The sequence below is a fragment of the Echinops telfairi genome, unplaced genomic scaffold, assembly GCF_000313985.2.
Source record: "Echinops telfairi isolate 266 unplaced genomic scaffold, ASM31398v2 ScPeMD7_31;HRSCAF=116, whole genome shotgun sequence".
NCBI classification, from domain to species: domain Eukaryota; kingdom Metazoa; phylum Chordata; class Mammalia; order Afrosoricida; family Tenrecidae; genus Echinops; species Echinops telfairi.
The window spans coordinates 12,495,667-12,519,556 of NW_022103928.1; the positions used below are offsets into that span (position 1 = coordinate 12,495,667).

Below are 23,890 nucleotides of genomic sequence, written 5' to 3' on the forward strand. Positions count from 1 at the left end.
TAAGGTAGATTTATGGTTGCATATTTGCGTAGAGAATAACATTGGCAACAATTAAAATGTAATGAATGCATATCAACTCTTGTCCTGCCCCAGCCCACTGAGCAGCTTCCTCCGTTGCCAGGGCTTTGATGAGAGAAACACGTATTCCTCTGAGTTTGCAGCTCACTCTGGGTTGGTACTCCACTGTCGTCACTGCTGCTGAAGGCTTGGAATGAGGTCTGCGAGCCTCTTCATCCCGAGCAGCAGGAGTTTCTGTTAGAGTGGTCGTTCTCCGTACGAAGAACAGCAGCTCTTGCACCTCCAGCCTTACTGTCCACACTGGGTCTGACGGACCCTGCTGCATGAAAGCAAGGGCGCGAGCCCTTCTTATTCCAGCCTGCTTGTGTGACATAGTGCTACACAGAAAGCCCCCACGCCACCCCCCCAAAACAAAACAAAGCTCAGGGCCATCAAGTTGAGGCAGACTTATAGTGACCCATAGGCCAGAACAGAACCTGTGGGTTTCTGAGATTGTACATTCTTGTGGGCGTAGAACGCCTCATCTTTCTGTCTTGGAGCATCTGGTGGTTTCCAACTACTGACCTTGCAGTTAGCACTCCAACACGTAACTCATTACTCCTCCAGGGCTCCTATGAGCAAAAAACTTCCCCAGCCACCAAAATAAACTCACTGTCATTGAATCGATGCCAACTCAGAGAACGGCCCCTGGGTGTTTCCGAGACTATTTATGGAAGCAAGAGTCCTGTCTTGGTCCCTTGGCGTGGCTGGTACTTTCTGAACTGCCGAAACCACCCCAGCCAAACCCATGACCACTATGCCATCATGGCTAAAGAGTAGGCGTGATTATTTTTAATTCATTCTGTTTTTCAGTTGATTTATTTTCATTATACATAGAACAAATTCATTTTTCAAAAAACATCATAGATTAGTTTAAAGATCCCTCTGACCATTCATGGTTTGCCCTCCCCAAATCTACTGACATGAAGATCGGTGGACATCTCTCTTATACTTACATGAGTAAAAATGTGTTTACATCTATATGAGTAAATTTATCTCAGAGTTCCTGAGTGGTACAAACAGTTAACGTGTTCAGCTGTTAGCTACAAGGTTGCAGGTTCAGTTCTAGCTAGAGATACCCTGGAAGAAAGGCCTGGTATTCCGCTTTTGGAAATCAGCCACTGAGCATCTCGTGGAAGGCAGTTCTCCTCAGTCACCATGAGTTGACGTCAGCTTAATGGCAGCTAGTATGCATGTGTCCACCCTTGGAAGGCATAGACTATCTCTGTGTGTGCACACGTGTCTGAAATATGTTGTTTTCTTAAGCATCAGCTGAAATTTGCCCTTTTTTAAGTGATAGGTCTTGGAGAACAATTTGCCTCAGTGTGTGTATGTATGTGTGTGTGTGTGTATATATACATACATATACATATACATATGTATATGTATGTATATATACACACACAGACACATATCAGGTTTGACTATTCAAGGACTGTCATAACAAATCATTCCTAAGGTAACAGTGATTAGCACTTCAAAAGCTCATTACTTATTCACATAAATGTGGGTCAGGTAAGCCAGGACCACCGTCATCCGTGTAGTAACTTAGTTCTCGGGCTACTTTAGCCCCATGACTTCACCCTCCCAGCTCCGATTTCTCATCCAGAAGGCACTTGAGGGCACGCATGATCTTGTCAGTGATTTGGCACAGAGCCGGAACTGGCTACAAGACCTTGGCTACCATAGGGAAGAGACTGCACTTTCTTGCAAATGCTGTACTGATTGCCCACCCGGTCGATTCATACTCCTCGTGAGCCTGTAGGACAGAGTAGAACTGCCCCCTTTGGGTTTTTGAGGCTGTAAATCTTTATGTGAGCAGATAGTCTCACCTTTCATTTACGCCTGGTGGGTTAGTACCCAACACATAACTCACTGTGTCACCAGGGCTCCTATAAATTCTTTAATTTTGAATAGATTGTAATTTGGCTTATTGCATATTGATTGGGCATTTATATAATTTCAACTCTTCTTTTTATGATATGCAATACTATACAGAACATCTTTGCGTATATCTGATATATGTGTGAATGATTTTCTAGGATAGATACCTAAGAAAATAAATGTCCAGGTCATATCATGTGGGCAGTTTTTGTTTTTATATATGATGGCAAATTGCCTTGAAGGTGGTTATAAAAAGCTAAAGCCAAACGCTCCACCACTGAGTTGATTCCCACTCTTAGCGACCCTATTCAGGGTTTCGGAGAATGTGAGTCTGGCTGGGATTTGATAAACTCATCCTTCTCCCGTGGAGCAGTTGGTGGGTTTGAACCAGTGACCTTGTGGCTAGCAGCCCAATGCCAATCCCTCAGCGCCATATTTGTAGTTGTTTTATTTGCTAGTACTTTCACCATTGGCCTTGTAGAAAACAGGTGAGATCAACAGCGCCACTATATTCATCATTAAAACCTTTATAAAACAGCTGGACCGAGAGTAGGCTATTGCCTGGAAAGATCTTGATCCAGAACAAAGAAATTCCAAAATTTTATAGTTCAAAATAAAGGCCTGGCTCAAGGAAAGGGATATTCTGGTGGTTACATTCCTATCAGGTTGGTGGGGTAATGGGGTTGAGGGGGACGGAACAGTTGCAGGTGCTAATTCAAGGTCTTACAAGATAGTATACATTTCCTGTTAATTGGGCAGGCAGGGTGTGGAGACATCTCGGAAGAGTCAAGGTCTTGGGAGGGAAGAGGAGAAGGGGGACTAGTTGCTGGCAGGGGTTAAAGGCAGTTTGCACCAAGATGGGGCTCCTCATGTTGAGCTAGGTGACTACATCAGCAAACCTTTGTTTTTCTCAAAACCAATGGTCTTTTCATACCTTTTGGCACAAGGGCTTCTCGTTTTGCTGTAATTTGTGTTTCTCAGGTGGCTGGTGAGTCCTTGGCTCTGAGAATCCTCCTCTCTGCTGCTTCCGGAGGGAAGCAGCCCTCCCGTGGAAAGACTGCTGCATGGGGTGGAGGAAGTGCGAAGAGCCAGTGGGCCAACATGGCTCACAGGGCTCCCTTGGGGTGTGCGCCTGCTCAGTGGCATCCTTATGCGGACTCTCTGTTGAGTCCCCCACCCCACCTCCCTGCTGTGGTGCTATTTCAGTAGTCTGTGCACCTCTAATTTTAAACCACGGGCGAGGGATGAGTTCTTGGTCGTGTTGGTTTTTTCCTTCCCAGTGTAGCTGTCTAATTTTGTGCTCGGAGTTTTCTTGTGAGGTTTTGCTGCTTAGTCATTGTCTTTTTATCTCTTGGTTCTCTCTGTCCCTGTCTCATTTTTCATTCTTGTTCTTCTACCTCTGCTCCCTTGTGCCCATAGGCGCTTCAATCTGTGTGTGCTGCTTTTCTTCTAGCTTTTAAATTTTCCCTTTCCTCCGAGCGTAGAAATGTTTCCTCTCTCAAAGGGCCCTAGAAGGAAAGGAACAGGGGAAAGGCCATCATTGTACAAGTCTGAGAGGCACCTCTCTCCCCCGGGGCTGGGAGAACACGGCGCTGCTGTCTCTGAGAGGGTCACTTTCCTGGAGTCCTTGGGAGAGGGAAAGAACATTGCAGGTCACTCCGGTTCTTATCCTGCCTCAGGCTCACGACAAGATCCTTGGGGAAGCCATTTCCTCTCTTGGGCCTCAAGGTTCCTGAGTGTAAAATGGGGAGGCTGGATCCTTTTATGCTGTGGAACTCCAGTGGATGAAGATGTGATTGGGTAGGAAGCTGGTACACAGGACGATCCCAGAATCTCCGTGATCAGGGACCTATGTCTTTTGCCGTGAAGTGGTCCCTGCAAGCTCTAGATCATGAGGTCTGTCAGAGGCTAATCAGCTTGGTGGAGATTACACCTGGTTGTTTAATCAAGTGAATTTAATACAGGGTAGAAAATTAGTTATAAAGGTGTCAGAACAATTAGAAGGCAATTGGGGCCGGAAAAACGACCATCGATGGATAATTGTAAGCCCTCATGATGGAAGGAGGTACTTTGTCAGAATCTAGGACCGGTTGATGGGTGTTGGAATTGTGGTGGGGAGAGAGTGAGATCTGGAACTGTAGGAAGGATGGGCTGTCTGGAGGTACATGAAGCTTTCGAGGAGCAGCCGCCACCCCCCCAGAGATGCCACTTGACCCAACAGGAGTCGAGAAGGTCTTCCTTGCTCCTAATGCCCACTCTGAGCCAAAACTGAGTGCTGCAGAAGCGTGGGGAGTGCATCCAGAGCAGAGCAAGGGGACCGGAGGGAAGCAGGCTCCTCATTGCAGAAACATTGTGGTAGCCCGTGGGGCAGATGGTCTTTGAACTCTTTTGGATTGCTCCAGCTTTGGCGTTCATAGATTCTCTGGAAGATTCCTGTTGCTCCTAGGGTGAAGATTCTATTTCAGTATCTGAACTAGTACCTCTTCCTAGAAATGGAAATGAAGTTCTTCTGCCATTTTAGTATCTTAAGCGAACTTGTCCGCACACATCCGTACCCATGGCTATGCCAACATAAGTGTCATTTTTTTTTCTGGTAGATGTTTGGCGTTTTGATATTTTAGCCATGTTGAGCTCATCCTCTGCCACCAAGTAGCCTGTGGGAATGTGAGGCCAGAAAAGGACTATATGGAGCCAGCTAAGTTACATAAATGTCATCGAGCAAGTGGTGACACAACTGCATGACCTTCAGTATTAGTTTGCTAATGTGTAAAGTGTGTTATCCGTGGGGACTCACTAGGTTCCAGAGTACATAAGGGTCTGGGTTCTGTAGCAGTAACAAATGACTTCTCAAATCTCAGTTTTGGAAAAACTACAAAGTTTACTTTCTACTTTCACTGTGTGCTTACTGTGGGTCCCCTGGGGGATGAGCCAGCCCAGGGTGATCGATTAGCCACCATCTTTTGCATTGCCACGTGTCATGACAAGAGATGGCTAGCAGTGGATCCACGTGTGTCAGACACTGTACTGGCTCACAGTTTATTGGCCAGTGATAGGTACATGTCCACACCTCGCTTCAGCCAGGTCCAGGAAGTGCTTGGAAGGAGGACGGCTGGCACTCTGATGACAGTGGCTCAGGGAAATGATAATGGTTGGGTTTTCATGGTGGCTTTTTTTTTTTTAATCATGTGCGTCTCTACTGTGTGTTGCTAGCTGCTGCTGAGTTAACTTTGACTCAGGGTAAACAAATCTGTGCAGAACAGAATGTAAATGCCCATTTCTGTGCCATCCTTACAGCATGTCCACTGTTGCAGCTATTTATTTTGGCAGTTTATCTCACCAAGGGATTCTTTTGCCCTCTTTGGCCCCGTGCTTTACCAAGCATGATACCCTTCCTGTGGTAGTTACGTCGTCTGGTATCAGTTTGGGATTTGAGAGGATTATCTAGTTCCTAAATGTTTCCTCCCCGCCCCCACTGTCATGACACGAATTCTACCTTGCAAGTCTGGCTAGACCAGAGGATGTACACTGGAACAGATAGGAACTGGAAATACAGGGAATCCAGGGAGGATGAGCCCTACAGGACCAGTGGTGTGAGTGGCGATACTGGGAGGGTAGAGGGAGAGTGGGTTGGAAAGAGGAAACCTATTATAAGGAACTATATGTGACCCCCTCCCTGGGGGACAGACAACAGAAAAGTGGGTGAAAGGAGATGTCAGATAGGGCAAGATATGACAAAATAATAATTTATAAATTATCAAGGGCTCATGAGGGAGGGGAAAAATGCGGACCTGATGCCGGGGGGCTTAAGTGGAGAGGAAATGTTTTGAGAATGATGAGGGCAATGAATGTACAAATGCGGTTTACACAATTGGTGTGTGTGTGGATTGTGATAAGAGTTGCATGAGCCCCTAATAAAATGATTTTTAAAAAAAAGAGTGAAGGGGTGGAGTCTAGTCTGTTAATCAGATCATAGCCATTGAGGTCTCTGTGTGGGCATGGCTTTCTCCTGAGAATTCAGGGAAATCTGATTTTTCCTCCTTGGAGGCGGGAGAGACTTTCTCTCTCTCAACCCTTGGATACTCTCTACTGAGGCTGACTTCCTGCGAGACATCCCAGAGGAGAAACCACACGGATCTACCCTCATGCAGCCCTGAGTGCTGAAGGAGCCATGTGGAGACCCCTGCCAGCACTGAGATGCTTACCATGCCACTGGATCCAAAGACTTTCTACCCACTGGCCTGTGATAATCCTGCATTCGGCGTCAGTGCACGTGTTTCATGAGTCTGAAGAGGACTTTTTAGCTTGGCATCAGACATTTGGGCTACTATTGGACTTATGGGCTTGGACTGGACTGGACTCTGATGCTTTCTTAATGTACAATTGCCCTTTATATAAAACTCTTATACACATATGCGTTCCTATGGATTTGTTTCTCTAGTCCACCCCTGTGCCATCCTCACAGCATGTGTACTGTTGCAGCTATTGTGCCAATTTATCCCACTAAGGGACTTCTTTGCCCTGTGCTTTGCCAAACATGATACCCTTTCCTAGGGATTTGATCCCTTTAAATGGCATGACCAAAACAAGTACCTCGGTTAGCACGATGCTCTGTTGTGACTGATAGTCCTTTTTCCATTGACTAAGTTTAAGAACTAGGCTTTTCTTCCTACTCTGTCTTACTCTGGAAGCTCCACTGAAACGTTTCTACCACAAAAGAGCCTGCTGATATTTGAATTAGCAGTGGCATAATTGCCAGCATGATAGCCACACTGTACAGTACCACCAGCTGATGTATGGTGTGTGTAATGCCTAGCAAATGGTAAATACTTAATTAGTAATAGATGGAACTGCTCTTGTCATCATGGTTCTTATTATCCAGCAGTTCCATTTCATTTTCAGCATGCTTCACCTCATTTACTTGACATATTTTCCCCTTCTTTTACCCCTGGAAAATATAAAAGTAAGCATAAGTTATTCTTCTCTAATCTCACCAGTTTTTTTTAAAGGAAAGCGAAATGAACTTTCAGATTCACTCAGGGCCCTTACTCGTTTACATTTGCAGCGACAAACACGGTGATTATTCTGGGAGACGATGCTTAGTGGAATGATGGCCTCTGCTTTCAGCAGTGGCTTTGCAACTACACCTCCTATTTTGGTTTCCAATTTAGGACTGCAACCGTTAAGCAGACTTTCATTTGAGTCCGTGAGGAAGCTGTCAATATATATTATGTATCTAGGAAGCTGGTCTGTGGATCAATTACAATTAGTTTGCTGCAGATTGCATTAACATATCTAAAACTAATATTGCAAGTGTTCTGATGAAAAAGAATTGACCAAGGCCATACTGTGGGCTGTATTTAAATCTCTCTTAAAGGCTCTTTTCGAACTGAATTGTTTCTTCTGCAGTTAATGGCTCCAAATTGGTATGTCAACACAGACGCAGGCTATTGATCTTTCCCATTTACCTTTTAAAAAATGACCCCAGAAAATGGCATATATTTAACAGTTAGTCTTTTCTTTCATTAGGTAGCTTTTACTAAATGCCTTAAACTCGAATTGCTCTTGGTAACGTATATGACATTCTATTAATACTGTTGAGACTATCAGTATGTCCAATTTTGTGTTTTTCAAATTAGTGTTTCATTTAGACTTAAAGTCAGAGGTAGGACAGGTCTGTAAGTTAAGAGCACTAGATAGTAAGTGATGTAAGCATTGTTAGTCTGGTCATTGCTTTTCCCTCTAAAAGATAATATCAGTATGAAACACATCAAAGTAAACATTCGTAGGGACAGAACAGAAAGCTGGACTTAGGCTTGATTATGTAAAACTTTGTTATTTTTTACAAGTGTACAAATTATACTCTACTTCAGTTCTGTACTCTTTAGAACTAACTTTACTCTTCTGTATGAAGGAATGAAAAATTATATTAAGGGGCCAAAACTAAAACCAAACCCACGGTTGACAAGTCAATTCCAACTCACCGTGACGCTATAGAGGGTTTCTGAGACTGTAAACCTTCACAGTGGCCGATAGTCTCATCTTTCTCTGGACCAGTGGCTGATGGGTTTGAATTGCTGACGTTGAGGTTAGCAGTCCAATGCTTACATGACAGTGCCACAAGGCTCCTTACCAAAACCAAACTCATGGCCATGGGAGTCAATTCCAATTCATAGTAACCCTTTAGAACAGACTACAACTACCCCTTGGTTTTCTGAGGCTATATATCGAATATACTTGAATATAAGCCTACCTGAATATCAGTCGAGGCACCTAATTTTACCACAAAAACTGCATCAAAAATGTGCTGAAAAACCCAACTTATTCACGAGTATATATGCTATCTTTATGGGAACAGAAAGCCTCATCTTTCTCCTGCAGAATGGTTGGCGGGTTCAAACTGGTGGCCTTGTGGTTATCAGCTCAAAGCATAACCCACTGTGCCACCAAGGCTCACTCCCCCCAGGGCTGAGTAGGCAAGGTTTGTTCCTGTGACTTATATTTTCTGAGTAACGTCCATGTGCCAAGCATAATCAGTCTTCATACAGACACCGCAACGTTTAAGATACCCCCATTGCCTTTCAGTGCAACCCAGTGAGTTGCAATGTTCCAGAATTTCTTTGGAAGTACAATTCCGTAGAGCACTCTCTAATGAGCCCTGGTGGTGATAACGGGCAAGAGTGTGACTGCAGTTCAAGTCCACCAGCCACTCTGAAGGAGAAGGACAATGAGGCCGTGGTTCCTACAAAGATTTAGGCGTTGGATAGCCAGTTTAGGGCTCTTCAACTCAGACACCCCTTGATGGCTTTGGGTTTGGTTTGGTGTTGAGAGAACTCATGATACATTGTAACTTGGGGGTGTTCCTCAAGTGAATGTTTGAAGGACACATTAGCGGTCCTGGAAACAATGGTTTCAGGTAATAAAGCCCTGACGACCCCAGTGTCATGGTCTGTGTCATATATTGCATTTGACATCAGCTTTTGCCAGTGACAGGAGCTGCTAGCAGGTTGTCTCATTTTCCCGCTGCTGTTGCCGTCAAAGAGGTAGCACAAGGAGCTTGCTTTAAAAAGTAGCTGTTTATTTTTTTCACAGCTTTCCAAATCAAGATTTGGCCAGGCCAATTCCTTCTGTGTAAGCGGTCCTCTGTTCCTTGGCCTATAGATTGCCCTAAAAGATGTCTTTGTCATCCTTCAGTGTGTGCACAGCTCTGTGCCTAATCTGTCTTTAAATAGATGTATGTAAAACTCAAAAGTGATTAGATTTGAAACTTCTAATCAGGTTGTTCAAATTTTCACTTTCTCTTTCTAAGATCCACGTTTGAATCCCAGCCAGTGTGTTATCTGCATAGTCACCGCTGGTCTCCCTGAAGGCATGTCTGCTGCTGTGATGCTCGACAGGATTCAATGGAGGTTCCAGATTAAGACAAACTAGAAAGTCTGGCGATCGACTTTAAAATGTCAGCCCATGATAACTTATTGAGTCACATGATTTCATCCTCGTCGACCCTAGGGCTGGGGCAACATTGGGCAGTGTTCCATTCTGTTGTGCCGTGGATCCGCTTGGGTTAGGGGTTAATGCGATGCCAGCTAACAACAACAGTTCCCCACGTGTGATTTAATTTATCTAGCATGACAACTTTATTTCTAAGTGGAACTTATATTAAGAGGTATAGGGGCTAGGGTTCCAACTCATACTTTGAGGGGCACAATTTAATTTATTACAAGGGTGCACAAAGTGGTCTTTTGATGTGGTGGTGTGATGGATCTGTTTGTGCCTTGATCCCACCTCTTGAAAGTATGGATCCTTTGCAGCATGACTCATGGAAGACACTATATGTATTCTCCTCCTTTTTAAAAATTTCCCATTTAAGTATGGGAACTTAGGGTTTGCTCAGGAATTGTGATGAATTTTTAAAAAGGAATTTATTTGTTCATGCCATTTTTCCCTTTGAATATTTCCTTTCAACACAGATAACAATTAATTGACAATTCACATCAGAATCCACTTGTAGTTGGTACCTAAACAAAGTCACTCAAATACACAAGTTGCAGTTTAAGAGTAAGTTTCATTAATGTTAAATCTTTCAGGTTACTGCACTGAACTTTGGTACAGGACAGGGGCAGTCTCATTAAATACATAATGATGCCTAGGTGGCATTAAAAACTGGGCTAAAGAAACGACATGCTTTATCACCCAGTGGCCTCAGAGACTTAAAGAAATTTACTTGAGACACTTGCCAGTGGTTAATGCTGTGCATCTAGTTGTTAAAATGATGCTTTGGGCTTTTATTTAATGCAAGTGGCTAGGTGTAGACCATACGGCAGAATCCTGACTAAAAAATAATTGTATTTTTAAATATTTAGGGACTCACTGGAAGTTGCCAAAATAGAACCCAACACCCAGTTTCTCCCGAGGTGCTATCTTACATAGCTGTAGTACATGAGTAGAGATCTCACTTAGTTTTTACTCATTTTTAAGACCAGCATTCGTTTCCATGTGTGTGTATAGATTTCTTTAGCATTTCAAAATGTGTAATCAGTTTTAAAATTTTGATGAATATATAGGTTATTATTTTTCTTTTTTTCCCCATTTCAACCATCTGCCCATATATAGTTGAGTGGCGTGAGCTGCCTTGCTCTTGCCATTCAACTATCATCATTCTGAGTTTTTCCATCCCCTTTGCCAGAAGCTCAGTGCACTCCCAATTGCCCTTAGCATTTCTTATTTTTAAAAAAAATTAAGCAAGAAGAACTTATATAGATTTGCTTTCTTTTTGCCCCTCTAAATTCTGTGTTATTGATCAGCAAGTATGGTACCCGTAAAACTGGCATAATTTATTGGTTGGCTGTTGTTTTTCTTGTTAATAACAAGTGCTGTTTCTCTCCTCTCCCAATTTCCCTAGGTATTTCAATTAACTCTCCGAAGATGGTTGAACCTGCAGGAATACCAGAGCAAGAAGCTGATGTCTGACAGTGGCGTGAGAGTGCAGAAATTCTTTGTGGCGGACTCTGCCAGTGAGGCTGTGGAGGCGGCTAAGAGATTAAGTAAGCTCATTAATCACAGGTGGAATATTACTCCCGCTTTCCCAAATTAGTGAATGCACAGGTAGCAGTTTCACACAGTAGTTATGCAACCCAACCAGTGGATTATACTAACAGTGACAGATAAAATAGAGAACTTGGACTCTAAAAAAAGCCAAAAAGCCCAATCGAAAAAACTTGATTATTTTACACAGAAAAACAGCCTGTGGGATGTTGCTGCATGCTCCTTATTTTCTGAGTTTGTTTAGCCGATGTAGAAGCCAGATCTTTGACCAGTGGTTGGAGGGGTAGAGAACATGGGGCCCGAGGATCTTCCATACCAGCTAACATCACACGCCTCACCAAAGAGAATTAGTCCCAGCCATCACATTAGGAATGAGTTAATGGACTGATTGACCAGGGTGGCCCTTGAATGATGTTATAAGTATCCAAATGGTCCTGGGCGGAGGAAAGGCGCCCCATCCTAGGTATAAAGTGTCAACGGGAAGTTCATTGCAGGATAATCCAGGCCGGAGATTCGGCACCCTTTGTTTACCCTCTGACAATGTGGGGAGAGCTTTCTCCAAGTGAGTGGGGAGCAAAGCCAACCGCATGCATTTGGAAGGCAATCTGACTTTGGTTCCATGTTTAGTCTTCCCATTTTTCAGCTTTGCAACTCTGCTAGTACCCTCTCCTTTCTGCCACTCAGTTTCCTTATGTGTAGATCAAGGCTAATCGCATTTTCCCTCTCAGTGCTGTTGTGCCTTTTAAAGGGAGCTTGTACATATATAAACTACCTGTTACATGGTAGACCGTCTTGCCCACTGCCTTCTCCATAGATTGAGCCACTCGGACTGTGTCCTGCTGTGTGTTTTTTGGTGCTCATTCCTCTATTCCATGTTAGGAAAAGTATAAACAAGCAGGTGAAGCCACTTTTAACAATTGGTTTATTTACCTGTAATATATGCAAAATATCATTTCAGCCTGTGCATTATATCAAACAATGGGGTATTTTACCTTTTTGGGGGGTCTGAATTCTGCTAATGAGGGTCAGGTACTCACACCCACTATCATCACATTGATTTTGACTGCTAGCAATCCTATATAGGGTTTGTTGAGACTGTGCATCTTTATTGGAACATTTAATTGCATCATTTTCCCCTGCAGAGTTGCGCTGGAGGGTTTGAACTGTCAACCCTGAGGTTTGCAGCCAAAGGCCTGACTCACAGTGCCTTCAGGGAACTAGGCCTCAATGTTTTACATTTCCAACACATCTCAATTCAGACCAGCCACATTTCAGGTGCCCAGAAAGCATTTGTTGTCAGTGGGTACCAGATTGGATAGCCTAGGTTTAGACCTGAGAACGATTTGCATCATGTCCCTTGAAATCAAGAAAGCAGTTATTTCCCCTTGAGGGCACAGAATAGGGCATCTGTGAATCTGTGTTGCTCAGGCAGCTAGAGAAAAGTTGAACACGTAAGACAGATGTCCAAAAACGTACTGCCGTCAAGTCAGTTCTAGCTCATAGAGACCTTAGACGCAGAGTAGAAGCGCCCGAGTAGGGTTTCTAAGACTGAATCTTTACAGAAGCAGACTGCCTCATCTTTCTGAGGCAGTGCAGCTGATGACAACTGAGCACCTTAGCCACTGCACAACCAGAGCTCCTCAAGACAGATGCAGATTTTATATTTCAATATTCCAATTTACTATTGTCTTTAAGGGAAAGGGCTTAGTTGGTCATCTTTTATCTCCCTTTTTGAGTCTCTCAGATGCTAATGTGCCAGCTTCTTCCTATGTTTTGTTGCTTGAACTGTGCATTTATTTCTTTTTCTTTAACAGATACTTATTGACCAATAGTCATGTGTCAGCTAGTGTGGATATGTAGAAGTCAGACAGACCCTTTTCTTAGAACTTACCTCCTAGAAAGTAATTCATTTGGACTTACTTTTTGGATGCTAAATCTAGAGCTTTTAAGAAATGAAAATCTATCAGAATTGGTTTTGATGGTGAGAGAAAAAAAGTAAAATTAGACCTAGACCTAGAATATAACTCCACAATGACCTGAAGTAGTAGACTCAAGAGGTTACCATTCCAACCTTTGTACAAGATGCTCCGGTGGTTTGAGGATAGGGAAATGAGAGCAAGAAATGTAAAATTCACATTGGTCTTCCATCTTCATTTCCCCTGGGATATATGCAATGAAGTACCAGTCTGCCAGGGGTAAGGGTTCACTTTAAGAGGGTTTGGGAAGCAGCTGATTCCTCCCTTAGGCATAGCTCCTCTGGAAGGCTTTGTTTTTCGATTTTCCTATGGAGATTTGTGCTTACTGAATGAATTGGCTTCTCAATCCTGTGTTTATTTTACCAGCATTTACTTAGCCTGCCCTTTGTGGTGGTGATGTGCCCTCCCTTGGAGTGTCTGCTCTGAAGGAGCTTTTAAAAGCAAGGTGGCTTTTACATGCCAGGTTGTGGTGGATGCATGAAAAGAGAGAGACAATAACGCAACTGTTAAGGTCAATAACATAAAATGTGGGCCCCTGGGAAGCAGTTTTAGGACACCCAAAGTGGGAAATGGGAATGTAAATGACGAGGGCCTGTATGTGCTTGCCTGGGATGCCCCTTAGCTGCTGTGGCTCTGAGAGGTCTCACTGATCCTGCTTAGTGCTCAAGGGGGCTTTAGGACCAATCAATCTACCTACTTCATGACAAATGAAGTGAGTATTCCTTCGCATGTTGGGAGCCATACTGGTTTCCCTGGCTGAATGGATAATTTGGAAGCAAGTGGACATGGGTAGTTTTAGAAGTGAGGATGATACCAAGCTTTGGTTATAACTGAAATGAGATAATAAGTTTAGAAAGCAAGATGCGTGCCAGTGATACTGCCTGGTGAGAGTGAAGCAAGAAGAAACTGGCAAAACGTCACAGTGTTTGTGTCCTTGTCACTACCGGATTGACATGAGCCAAGAGCAAATAGACTTTTACTTACCAAACAGAGTTGAGGTTAAGGTTAAAGCTGAGTAACCCGTACCTCTTTCTGATTGTCCAGGAAATGGGACTTCGAGATTATAATGGAGAAAACTTACCTAGAAGGACAATGTATCTGACATGCAGAAAATGCCATGTAGGAGTTTATTGCTATCATCTTCCTCACCATTGTCACCTGCCATGTCAGAGGGCTCACTGCTGCCATGATTCCCGCTCATAGATCAGAACATGAGACACTCAGTGTCTTTCCAATCACGTTAGGAGAGTGCCCTTTTCAACTTGAAAAGTTTGTAAATAATCAAAATATATTTGTTTACGTTGCTAGTTTATTCACATGTGAATGCATCTTGGACCACAGTGTGCGGGGTGACACACAGAACAGTGACCATCCTTCCTGGATTCTAGGTGCCTGGAACCTGAAGAACAGACCAGGAATTACGTTGGGAGACTTGGGCGTTATTACGCATGGGAAGGGTGTTTCAGGAGGGGCAGTTCTGTGAGACTGACTGGGACAGGCTGCAGACTCAGGGTTTGATCCGTAGCTTCCTTCAAGCAAGCAAGGTTCTTAATACCCTTTAAAATAGGGAAGGGAAGGGATTTACGAGGGAGGCCTGAAGCAGTGTGCTGACTGTGGGCTCTTAATAAGCGCTTGGGGCATGGCTCCTTCAAGGATATTTCCATGATTATCACCTCCCAACAGGGTTGGCGATAATGTGTTCTAGATGGTTTGCTCTGGTGCTATGTCTTGAATGGGACATACAGTCCAGGGAAAGCCCTGGATGGGCCATGTGAGGGTTCTTGTTTGCCATACAAAGTGACTATATATATTTCATATTTATGAGGGTTTTTTTTTAGGGCATTAACAAGATACAGTTCAGTATCAAAAAATCCTCAGGCCATGGTTTTCCTAGTCAGGAGCAGCTTTCCCCAGCTATATAGCCCCGTGGCTTCTGCCATGCTCTGCCAGTGTCAGAAAGCTCGTGTAGCACCGTCCATCAGTTCTGTCTGTAGGTAGGCTTCTCTCCAGTCTTTAGCCTCCCAGTCCCATAAACCTTGGACCTCTGCCTGCTACAGAGCGCCTTCCGTGTTGCCGGCAAATGCCCAAAGGGTGTGCTACTTTACCATAATTGTCAGCATGAAGGTGCTGGGCCCTAGCTCCCTGGATTGGCAAATCTTTATAAAATATTTTGAAAAGAAATGTTGATATTAACCAGTTCTGTGGATTCCATTGTAATCTCTTGGAGGACTAGTTTACAAATCTGGTTTTGGTGTATCTTAACACCACCCGTGGTTGCCGGTTGGCTGTCCACTCATGGATATCCTTTCCTCTCTTGGCCTAACTGGAAATTTTTGGTCCTTCTAATCCTTCTCTGCCTGTTCCCTCTCCTGGTTACCCAGCTGCAGTAGTGCCCCATCATCTTTAATGCCTCTCTCTTCTGTCATATTTAATCAGCTGGAAAATCCCGCTATTTCCCCCAGTAGTTTAGTGGGCATCTAGTGCACAGATCATACAATTGCATAGTTCCGCCACATCAAGAAGAGTAGTGCAGTCATCACCACGATCTGTGTTAGAACATTTTCTTCATTCTTGTACTCATCGTTATCAGCTCCCTGTTTCCCCCAGTCTCCCCAGCCGCACCCCCAAGGAACCATTAATTAACCCCGTCACTCTCTATCTAGATTTACCTATCCTGGATTTCATATGCAGAAAAAACCACTCAAACAAAAACTAGCAACAATAACAAAACATATAAAAACTTCAATTGGGAAGAAAGAAAATATTAAAAACTAGAACAAATTCAGTAGATCCTAAGGGAGATCAACTGAGAAGGTGATAAATTTTAACCTAATTCCATCTTTAACAATCTACTTTCCACTGCATTCTGCATGATAGCAAGGCTATTCACATCCCTGGGCCATGGTCAGAGAGAGATCCTGCGATTTTTAATGCATTGTTATTTTACACGAAGGAAACAGGCAAGGTGAGGTTAAACAGCTTGCCAAGGTTATATGGTTAATAATCAACAATAATGGCTTTGAACCCAGCCGTATTAGATTTGATCTCCTCCCCAGGCAGTTTTTCCTTTTTGCTAACCTGATGATGATTTTCTTGGGAGGTTTTTGTGCATGGGTCAGCATATATAAGATGGAAAATGCATATTAATAAAATTAGTGGATTGAATTAAAACTAGATGTAGCAGGTTCTAAGGCACAATGTAGTGGAACTGTGTGATCTGCAGATATTTTCTTAATGATTCATTTTGTTGTATTTCTTTGGGCAATAGACTTCTTGCTGTCTAGTTATGGGAAGCTGGTTAATTTGAACATTTAAAAAAAATAGATAATGAAAACCTTTTGTTTCTGAGCCACAATTCATAATAAGATATTAAGGGAGATTTTCATGTTCTTGCACAGAAAATGAACTTCCGTCTAATTGAGAAAGTCAATCTGGTTTGGTTCTTAGTCTGTGGATATGATCCATTTCTGCCGCAGTTTGTATGAACTACCTTTCGTGATCGAGTTGTAGGAAGGAATTGCTTCCCTTGCCTATAATGGTCTCTTGAGGCATTTTAATTATATGCCTCTCCTCTTATAAATTACAATTAATATATACATCCAGCAAGTAATTATAGAACCTACTATGCAAATGACTACTCTTTTCAGTCATCCTTAAAAATGAATGAAATGCTCTCACACAATTCATAAGCCCTGTCTAAAAAGACTGCTATATGCATATAAATATAAGTGAGTCATTTCCAGGACCACTACCTTTTCATCTTTTGGAATTTCCACACAATCTATTAATTATTCTATTCGTGTTGACTTGAGTATCTCAACATTTGATTACGCAGGAAGATTGTATTTCAAAAAATTATAGTTTCATTTTTTGCCAGAAAGAAAATTGAAATATGAATGGAGAGATTAATCTTCTCTGGGCTAATGCCATGCATCCTAAAATGGAGATAAGGAGTTTTTATTGAACTGGGCCAGCGTTGTATTGCTTTCAGCTACATGTTTCCATCCATCAATATGATAACTTATTCTGTTCGGTTTATATAATCACTTCCTAAAGCCTGATGAATTATTTGCATCCATTAAGGGATTGTATTTTATGTAAAAAGAGAACTGCGGCCCCGTTGAATACTGATTGGCATGTGCTATTAATCCTATAGGCAATTAAATACATTGCTAACCTCCTTAGTTGTTGTGGCTTTGCCATGTCCCATTATGTGGTTAGCGTCTTATATGAAGATCTTACATCCTCTGAGTGGAGGTGGTGGTCATCATTGTCTTATTGTGGCAGTCAAGGATAACATGGGCTTCTGTGTGGGAAATCCTCATTTTACTAGCGTATCAGCTACCCAGTATTTTTGAAGCTGGAGTCACTTAAAAGAAAGACGCAGGTATAATGGCAAATGTGGTCCACTTTCTAGCAAGAATGACGGTGGCTCGTCAGATTGGGCGTTCCTGTGGTGTGATGTGACAATGCGCCTGCCTACTGCTGGACTCTTGATTGCATCCCATTTTCTGGTCCGGATTCTGCAACTCCCCATGTGGTTACGTGAACTACCCAATGCCTTTCCTGTTATGTGCTAGCGTGGGTGCCAGGGAGTTGACTTCTACAGAGTTGAGCCACTCCATCAGGCTTTCTCGACTATCATCTTCACAGAAGCAGATCGTCAGTCAAGCTCCAATGGAGCTTCCAGCAAACCAGCCTTCAGCGACCAGCCAAGTGTGCCATGTTTGCTCCTCCAAAGAGTGCCTCATGCCCACGGAGGTTTTCAGATTCTAGTAAGGTGGCTTCAACTCACAGCAGCCCTGGGTGACAGCCATGGGGATCTTTGTGCAAGCCCATCGCCAGGCCTTTCTCCTGAACGACTTCTGGGTGGGCTCAAATGGCTAGATGTGTAACCAGTTGAGTCACCAGGGCCCTTTATGGTAAGGTGACCAGACGTCCCGTTTTTCGCGGGACAGTCCCGATTTTTAACAATTTTTCCCGTGTTCCACAGCGTTTTAAAAAAGTCCCGATTTTTGGAAAGAATGCACGACAAGCTAGGGTAGACGGTTTTCGGCTGCCATATAGCTATTTCGCCAGGATATGAGTTTTATCAATGGTGTCCCGCTTTACCAATGTTAAAATCTGGTCACCTTTATGGCCATTTACTTCATGCAAGTTTCTGTTGCTTACAGTTGAGAACCTTGACTCATTCACAAAAAACAACTTACTTAGTACTCTAGATATAGGTGTTCAGTACATTTTTTTGATACTCAGAACATTTTCACTAACGTTCATTTGCTAAATGCTTCTTGAAAGGAGCAGCTGAGTTGAACTTCACTGCCTTCCGTGACTGTAATTATAAAGAGGATCTCCCTGAGTAACTTGTAGCCTTCAGTCGTGCTTCCTGTTGAAGACCCTTTCGCAGAGACTCCTCTCCCGTTTGTGAAATGTTCTTTTCTCTCCTCCTTGACTCTGCAAATACAAACAGGCTTCTTTGGCTGTCTACTTAAACATTTCCCTTTGTTACGCTATCTTTTCCCAAATTGTCTTGCTGTGTGTTCTGACTAGAAGTAGCAGGGCCTCTACAGAATGAAGGGCAAGATCGAGGTAGGCTGTGGGCAGGTAGGTTTTCTAGAAGTGCATATGTATTTTTCTTTCAGGTTTCCTTAGAAACAAATGAGAACAGGGCATTGAAAAGCATTGCCTCAACTTGAATTCTGACAATAGAATAAAGCAAGTATTAATTCTTCTTGATTTTTAACCTATGAAAAGACTTATCAGCCTTTGGGCCTCTATACCAGGTACCTGGTACAGTGCTAAGTGTTTCTGGAAGTATTATCTCATGTAATCCTCATTTGAATGGAAGGGAAAGGCTTGTCTTTAAGGGCTGGTTCAGAATATCACCAGATCTTTGCTAGCCCACAATGGTGTATCCATGGTAACTGACATGATTTCACTCTCTGGCTTTTCAGTGTATCATTAATGGATTTACTTATTAATTTGTTTTTGAAAACTCCCTCATCATATGTGAACAAGTGAGTTATATTTCCACGTGGTGTCAGTTATCAGAACTTTCCTGGGGGTTATTTCACTCAGAGGTCTTTGGCTCACCCCAGTGTGTTCCTGGGAGTGTGGAATGTGCAGAGGTACCTTCTGGGGTGGCAAATGCAGAACAAGCACTCAGTGTCAGTGGATAGAGGATCTAACTCCCTGTTATCCCTTAGTCTCCGGATAGCTGTGCTGTTTTAAAGAAATATCAAGCAGCCAGATAAATCTTTTATGATTATCAGTGGAATATCTGGATTATTTTGATTTTCGGCAAACACAAAAAAGGGCAAAGCCTTCTCTAATCCTATTACTGAGAGCTAACCTGAATTCACACGAATAAATTGCCTTCATTTTTCCCCTTGTGTATTCATCTGTTCATCTTTTAGCAATGTTAACGTATATATATATAAATCATTATGAGAGAATTAATTTGCATACACTTATGGGAAAAAGCCATGCACACAGTGTTTTATCTTGTTTTAAAATTTTTATATAAGATTAGCATTAACCAACTTTTCTTTTTTTCCTCAAAAATTTAGTTTTAATAGGTGCGTAGTAATCCCTAGATTGGTTGTATTTTTTTCCTGTTATGATTTCGCTAGATTTGGGGGTTCCTTTTGGCATTGCTACGTGGGGTGATGCTGTTGCTGCTGCAGTAAATCAGCCCCAGGTGCTCAATCTGGAGAAATTGGTGGGAGGCAGAGAGTGGCAGGACTACCTTGTTCTTATGATAGAGTCCCCCGTTAACCACCTTTCTGCTAATGTTAGTAGAACTACAGTGAACCCTCGTTTATCGCGGTTAATCGGTTCTAGACCCTACCGCAATAAATGAAATTCCGCGAAGTAGGATTCCTTATTTGTAAATTAAATATTTTCGTAGTTAGAGCATAGAGGACATGAAAAAACACCCTTTAGTCACCATTACACTCGTATTACCCAATTTATTAAACGAAAAAGGGAAAATACAGTAAAACATTTTGGACGTTACAATTATCATTTATTATTTATTATATTATTTATGGCATCAAGCATGTACAGTATGAGCCAATCAGTGGCAGTAATGACAGAGCATGCGCTGTTACGCAAAAACCGCGATAGAGTGAAGCCACGGAAGTCAAAGCGCGAAGTGGCAAGGGTTCGCTGTATTTCAATTTTCCTTGTCTGACACATTGTCGGCTTACACACGTTCCAGTTTTCACAGGTTTACTCTACAATAAGCACAATCTTTTTTTTTTTAAATCATTTTATTGGGGCTCGTACAACTCATCACAATCCATCCATCCATCGTGTCAAGCCCATTTGTACATTTGTTGCCCTCATCATTCTCAAGACCTTTGCTTTCTACTGGAGCCCTTGGTATCAGCTCCTCAAGCACACTCTTTCTTGTTCACGTACAAGTTGGATTGCTGCTCTTGGTCTGGCTCTGAGCAACTCAGCCCCTGTTCATCATTTTGTGCTGCTCTCTTTCTTCACCGTGGCTCCCAAAGACCACCTGGGGTATAATCTCACAGTGTCCCATGCGGTGATTCTATTGGCCATAACTTCTCTGTGGTCCTAATGAATGGCCAGAAGTATACCGTCTCAGTGCATGCTTAGGAACAAGAGGAAGTGACTTTGGTGGTCATGTAATATGGGCTTTTGAGGAAATTGATTCCTTTGCATCATGCATGGCTTAGAAAATCATGGGCTCTGCAGTCGGAGCAGAACTCTCCACGCAGCTCCACTTTGAGCGCTTGTGCTGAGCTACACTTTACTGACTGTAAAATTGAGGATCATCCTCTGCAAATCAAGGAATGATTCCAGTAAGAAAGACAGACACAGCACATACCTCTTACAAGAGATGCTTTCCCTCTTTTCGGGGAGTGTTTTGAGCCATCATGAAAGGAGTAGACTGATGGTTATTAAAACATCAGCAGCAGATAAAAACAGAAAATGGTTCAAGCTCTTGCAGTCACAACCAAGTGCTAAACTATTTTTGGTGTGTATCTCCTCAGATGATTTTATAATGAATATATTACTCTGTGTACACTGTTGGTTGATAGTTTCTTGGGAGATGGCAGTACAGGAAGTCAAAAGTTGCATAATTTTGAAAGAAAAGGAAAATCTCCTTTTCCTTACATTGCAGCAGAATAAATATTACCTGGGGAATTATGCTTTTAGGATGCTACGCTGTTCCCCAAGGTGGCTGTTCCAGGAGCAAGCAGTGTTTAACAGGTGTTCATAAATAGTACTAAGGCTTGAGTTTTCTAGGTTAATTTAAATTTTTTTTTAAAGCAGTAAATGAATTGAGAAGGATTTTTTTCCCAGTATTGCTTGAATTACCTGAGGATGAAAACCGAATGCATAAACAAGCCCCCTCCATTTGGTGCTGGGGATTTTTTCCCCTCATTCATGGAACAAGCTAAGGGATTTGTGAGTCTATTGTTTCTCTCCAATTACATGGAAGTCAAGGATTAGGACGTTGTTTTTGGTCTTTGGGCTTTTATTGGAGCACAGATAGCAGTGCCATCAGCATGAGGGAAAGGCGGCAGATGGGATGTGGCTAGCAGGGGAGAAGCCACAGCACTAACTGTTCCCAGATGTCTGTATGCTACATGTAGCCCTGAGAAACAGCTTCACAGAAGTATATGTTTTCTCTCTGTGTAACCTGCACAGCAACATCATGCAGGTGAGGAAACACATTCCCCTTGCTCCAAATCCTTTCTTCTTGTACTGCGCTCAGGTAAGCGCCCTGTTGCACACACAGCCAGCTGTGCATGGCACAGCCTCAGTCTGCCTTTCTGCAAGGTCCCCTTTGTGCCTGTACCCAGGGTGTGGCCACACCAGTGCTTTCCTCTCTACCTCTGTCCCTGTTCTCCCTCCATGGAGTGCCATGTCACACAGCGGAGGCGACTCTGGAGTTGGCTTTGAACTTAATTCCTACATCTGCCCTGTTAGCTCTGTAACACTGGGCAGATCACTTCCTCTTCCGAGCCTCCAGAGTCCTCATCTGTAAAATAGGTCAAGTTAAAAACAGTCCTACACTCTCTTTGTATGTAGAATACTCGGTTAAGGTGCTTCACTGCTAACCAAAAGCTTAAAGATTCACATCCACCTAGAGACATCTTGAAAATGATTTACTTCGGAAAAACCAGCCATTGAAAACATTCAGACACACGTGGGGTTACCATGAGTTATAATCAACCAGACAGCCAATATGTGTTTTAAAAATTTGAAAGATCTTACTTCCTAGGAGAACACTGAGGCTGAAACGAGGTCATGCATGTGTGCAGGGTAGTGTGGTCATGTATCCTGCAATCTCAGTCACTGGGTAGCACCGCCCCCCTTAGACGTCACCCATTCAGTGGCATCTTCTTGGAGGCTGTGCGCTGCTGGTGAAAATAGAGAGTTTGGGATCCGAGTATCTTACTCCTCACTCGCTGTGTTTTTAGCTTTAGAGCGGCCCATTTCCTCAGCAGAGGATGTCAGGAGTCGAGCCTACACCTGGAGTTGGTGGGAGGAGGGGCCCAGCTCTGAAGCATCAGCAGATGTTGCCATTGCTTTGCTGTGGTGGCGGCTTCTGTTAACTGGAAGTGATCACTCTGCCTCTCAGCATCAGCAGGATGCTGTAACTTCACCTGTGCTGTCTACATCCCAGGAAGACGGTGCATCTTCCTCATGACACAGCTGTGGGCCGAGTTCTCACATGCAACTTTTCATATGAGAAATTGGTTTTATGTCTTCCCATAAACCAGGACCGGAGGTTTCATGATTCATCTGGCTTTTAATGTTTTGACAAATGACTCTTTAAGTACAAGTGACCAACTTTGTTGGTTTGCCCAGGAAATTCTTGGATACACAAATTATTCCTGAATTACTATGAATCGTCATCTCTTTCACTCTCAGTCTCGGCTTGTGCAATGCAGTCCGTGGTTGCCTTATTTGAAAAATGACTTGAGAACAGCTATCTTTAACTTGAAGCCTGCTTGTAGCAAGGCGTGTGGTTGTTGTAAGTATTTGTCATCACTGCATGCCACTTCTAAATGGAGGTGGACAAAAGAAGGCCTTCTTGACACCCAGCCATGACAGTTGGGTGGTGACAGAGAAAATTGGGTAGGACAAAGCTTGGTTTGTCCTTCATTCACCTGTGCACACCTGTCACCCTGGACTTAGGAGCAGTTCCATCAATGATTACTGAGTATAAAAATTCAGCAGGGAACGCCCCCACCCAGAGGAGCCCTTCATCTAGTTACCCTTAAAAGTTACTAAGACTGACTTCTTAATGTAAATATTCAATGGATATTCTTCATGTTGGAGGGTCGTTTCTTTAAAGTTTTTGTTTTTAAGTAAAAACAAAACAAAAGCCTACTGCCACCAAGTTGATTCCAATGGAAAGCAACACTATGTCACAGAGTACAACTGCTTCTTAGGGTTTCTGAGAGTGTAACTGCACACTGACCCCTCTGACTTCCCTGCGGCAGCTGGTGGATTTGCCTCGCTGACATGGTGTTTAGCCCAGTTCCTTACCCACAGTGCCACTAGAGTGAGTAGGTAAAACTAAGCGAGCAGCAGGTGGTAAGAAATTGGGATGATGTAAAGAGAAATAACAGTTTGGGGACTTGGTCTGATGCCTTTGGTTGAATTTGGTCCATGGTTCCTTTAGGCCAGTCCCTCTGTGTAATGCCACTTAGGAAAAAGGCTGGGGATGGCCAGGTCTTTGGGTACTGCTAGAGATGTATCTATGGCAATAAAACAGCTTCTAGATTCTGAACTTCTCCAGAAAAAAAAAAAGAAATACTAAGAGCTCTTCAACCTTCCAGAGTTTTGTGTTTGTTGAGAAAATAAAAGGAGGGGTCAGGAACAAGGGAACAACAAGTGACCCAAATTGGTGGGGAGGTGGGTGTGGGAGACCTGGTAGGGCA

The 23,890-nt window shown here is 43.1% G+C and overlaps 1 protein-coding gene across 2 annotated transcripts in view; it reads left to right on the forward strand.

Annotated features, from left to right (window-relative positions):
• The window catches only part of SUCLG2 (succinate-CoA ligase GDP-forming subunit beta), a 293,353-nt gene that overhangs the window by 38,156 nt on the left and 231,307 nt on the right, over positions 1-23,890 (forward strand). For both annotated transcript variants that reach the window (XM_045290031.1, XM_004702419.4), the window contains exon 2: positions 10,841-10,982. In XM_045290031.1, the coding sequence (XP_045145966.1) occupies positions 10,841-10,982 (142 nt within the window). The remainder of the gene's footprint in view (positions 1-10,840; positions 10,983-23,890) is intronic.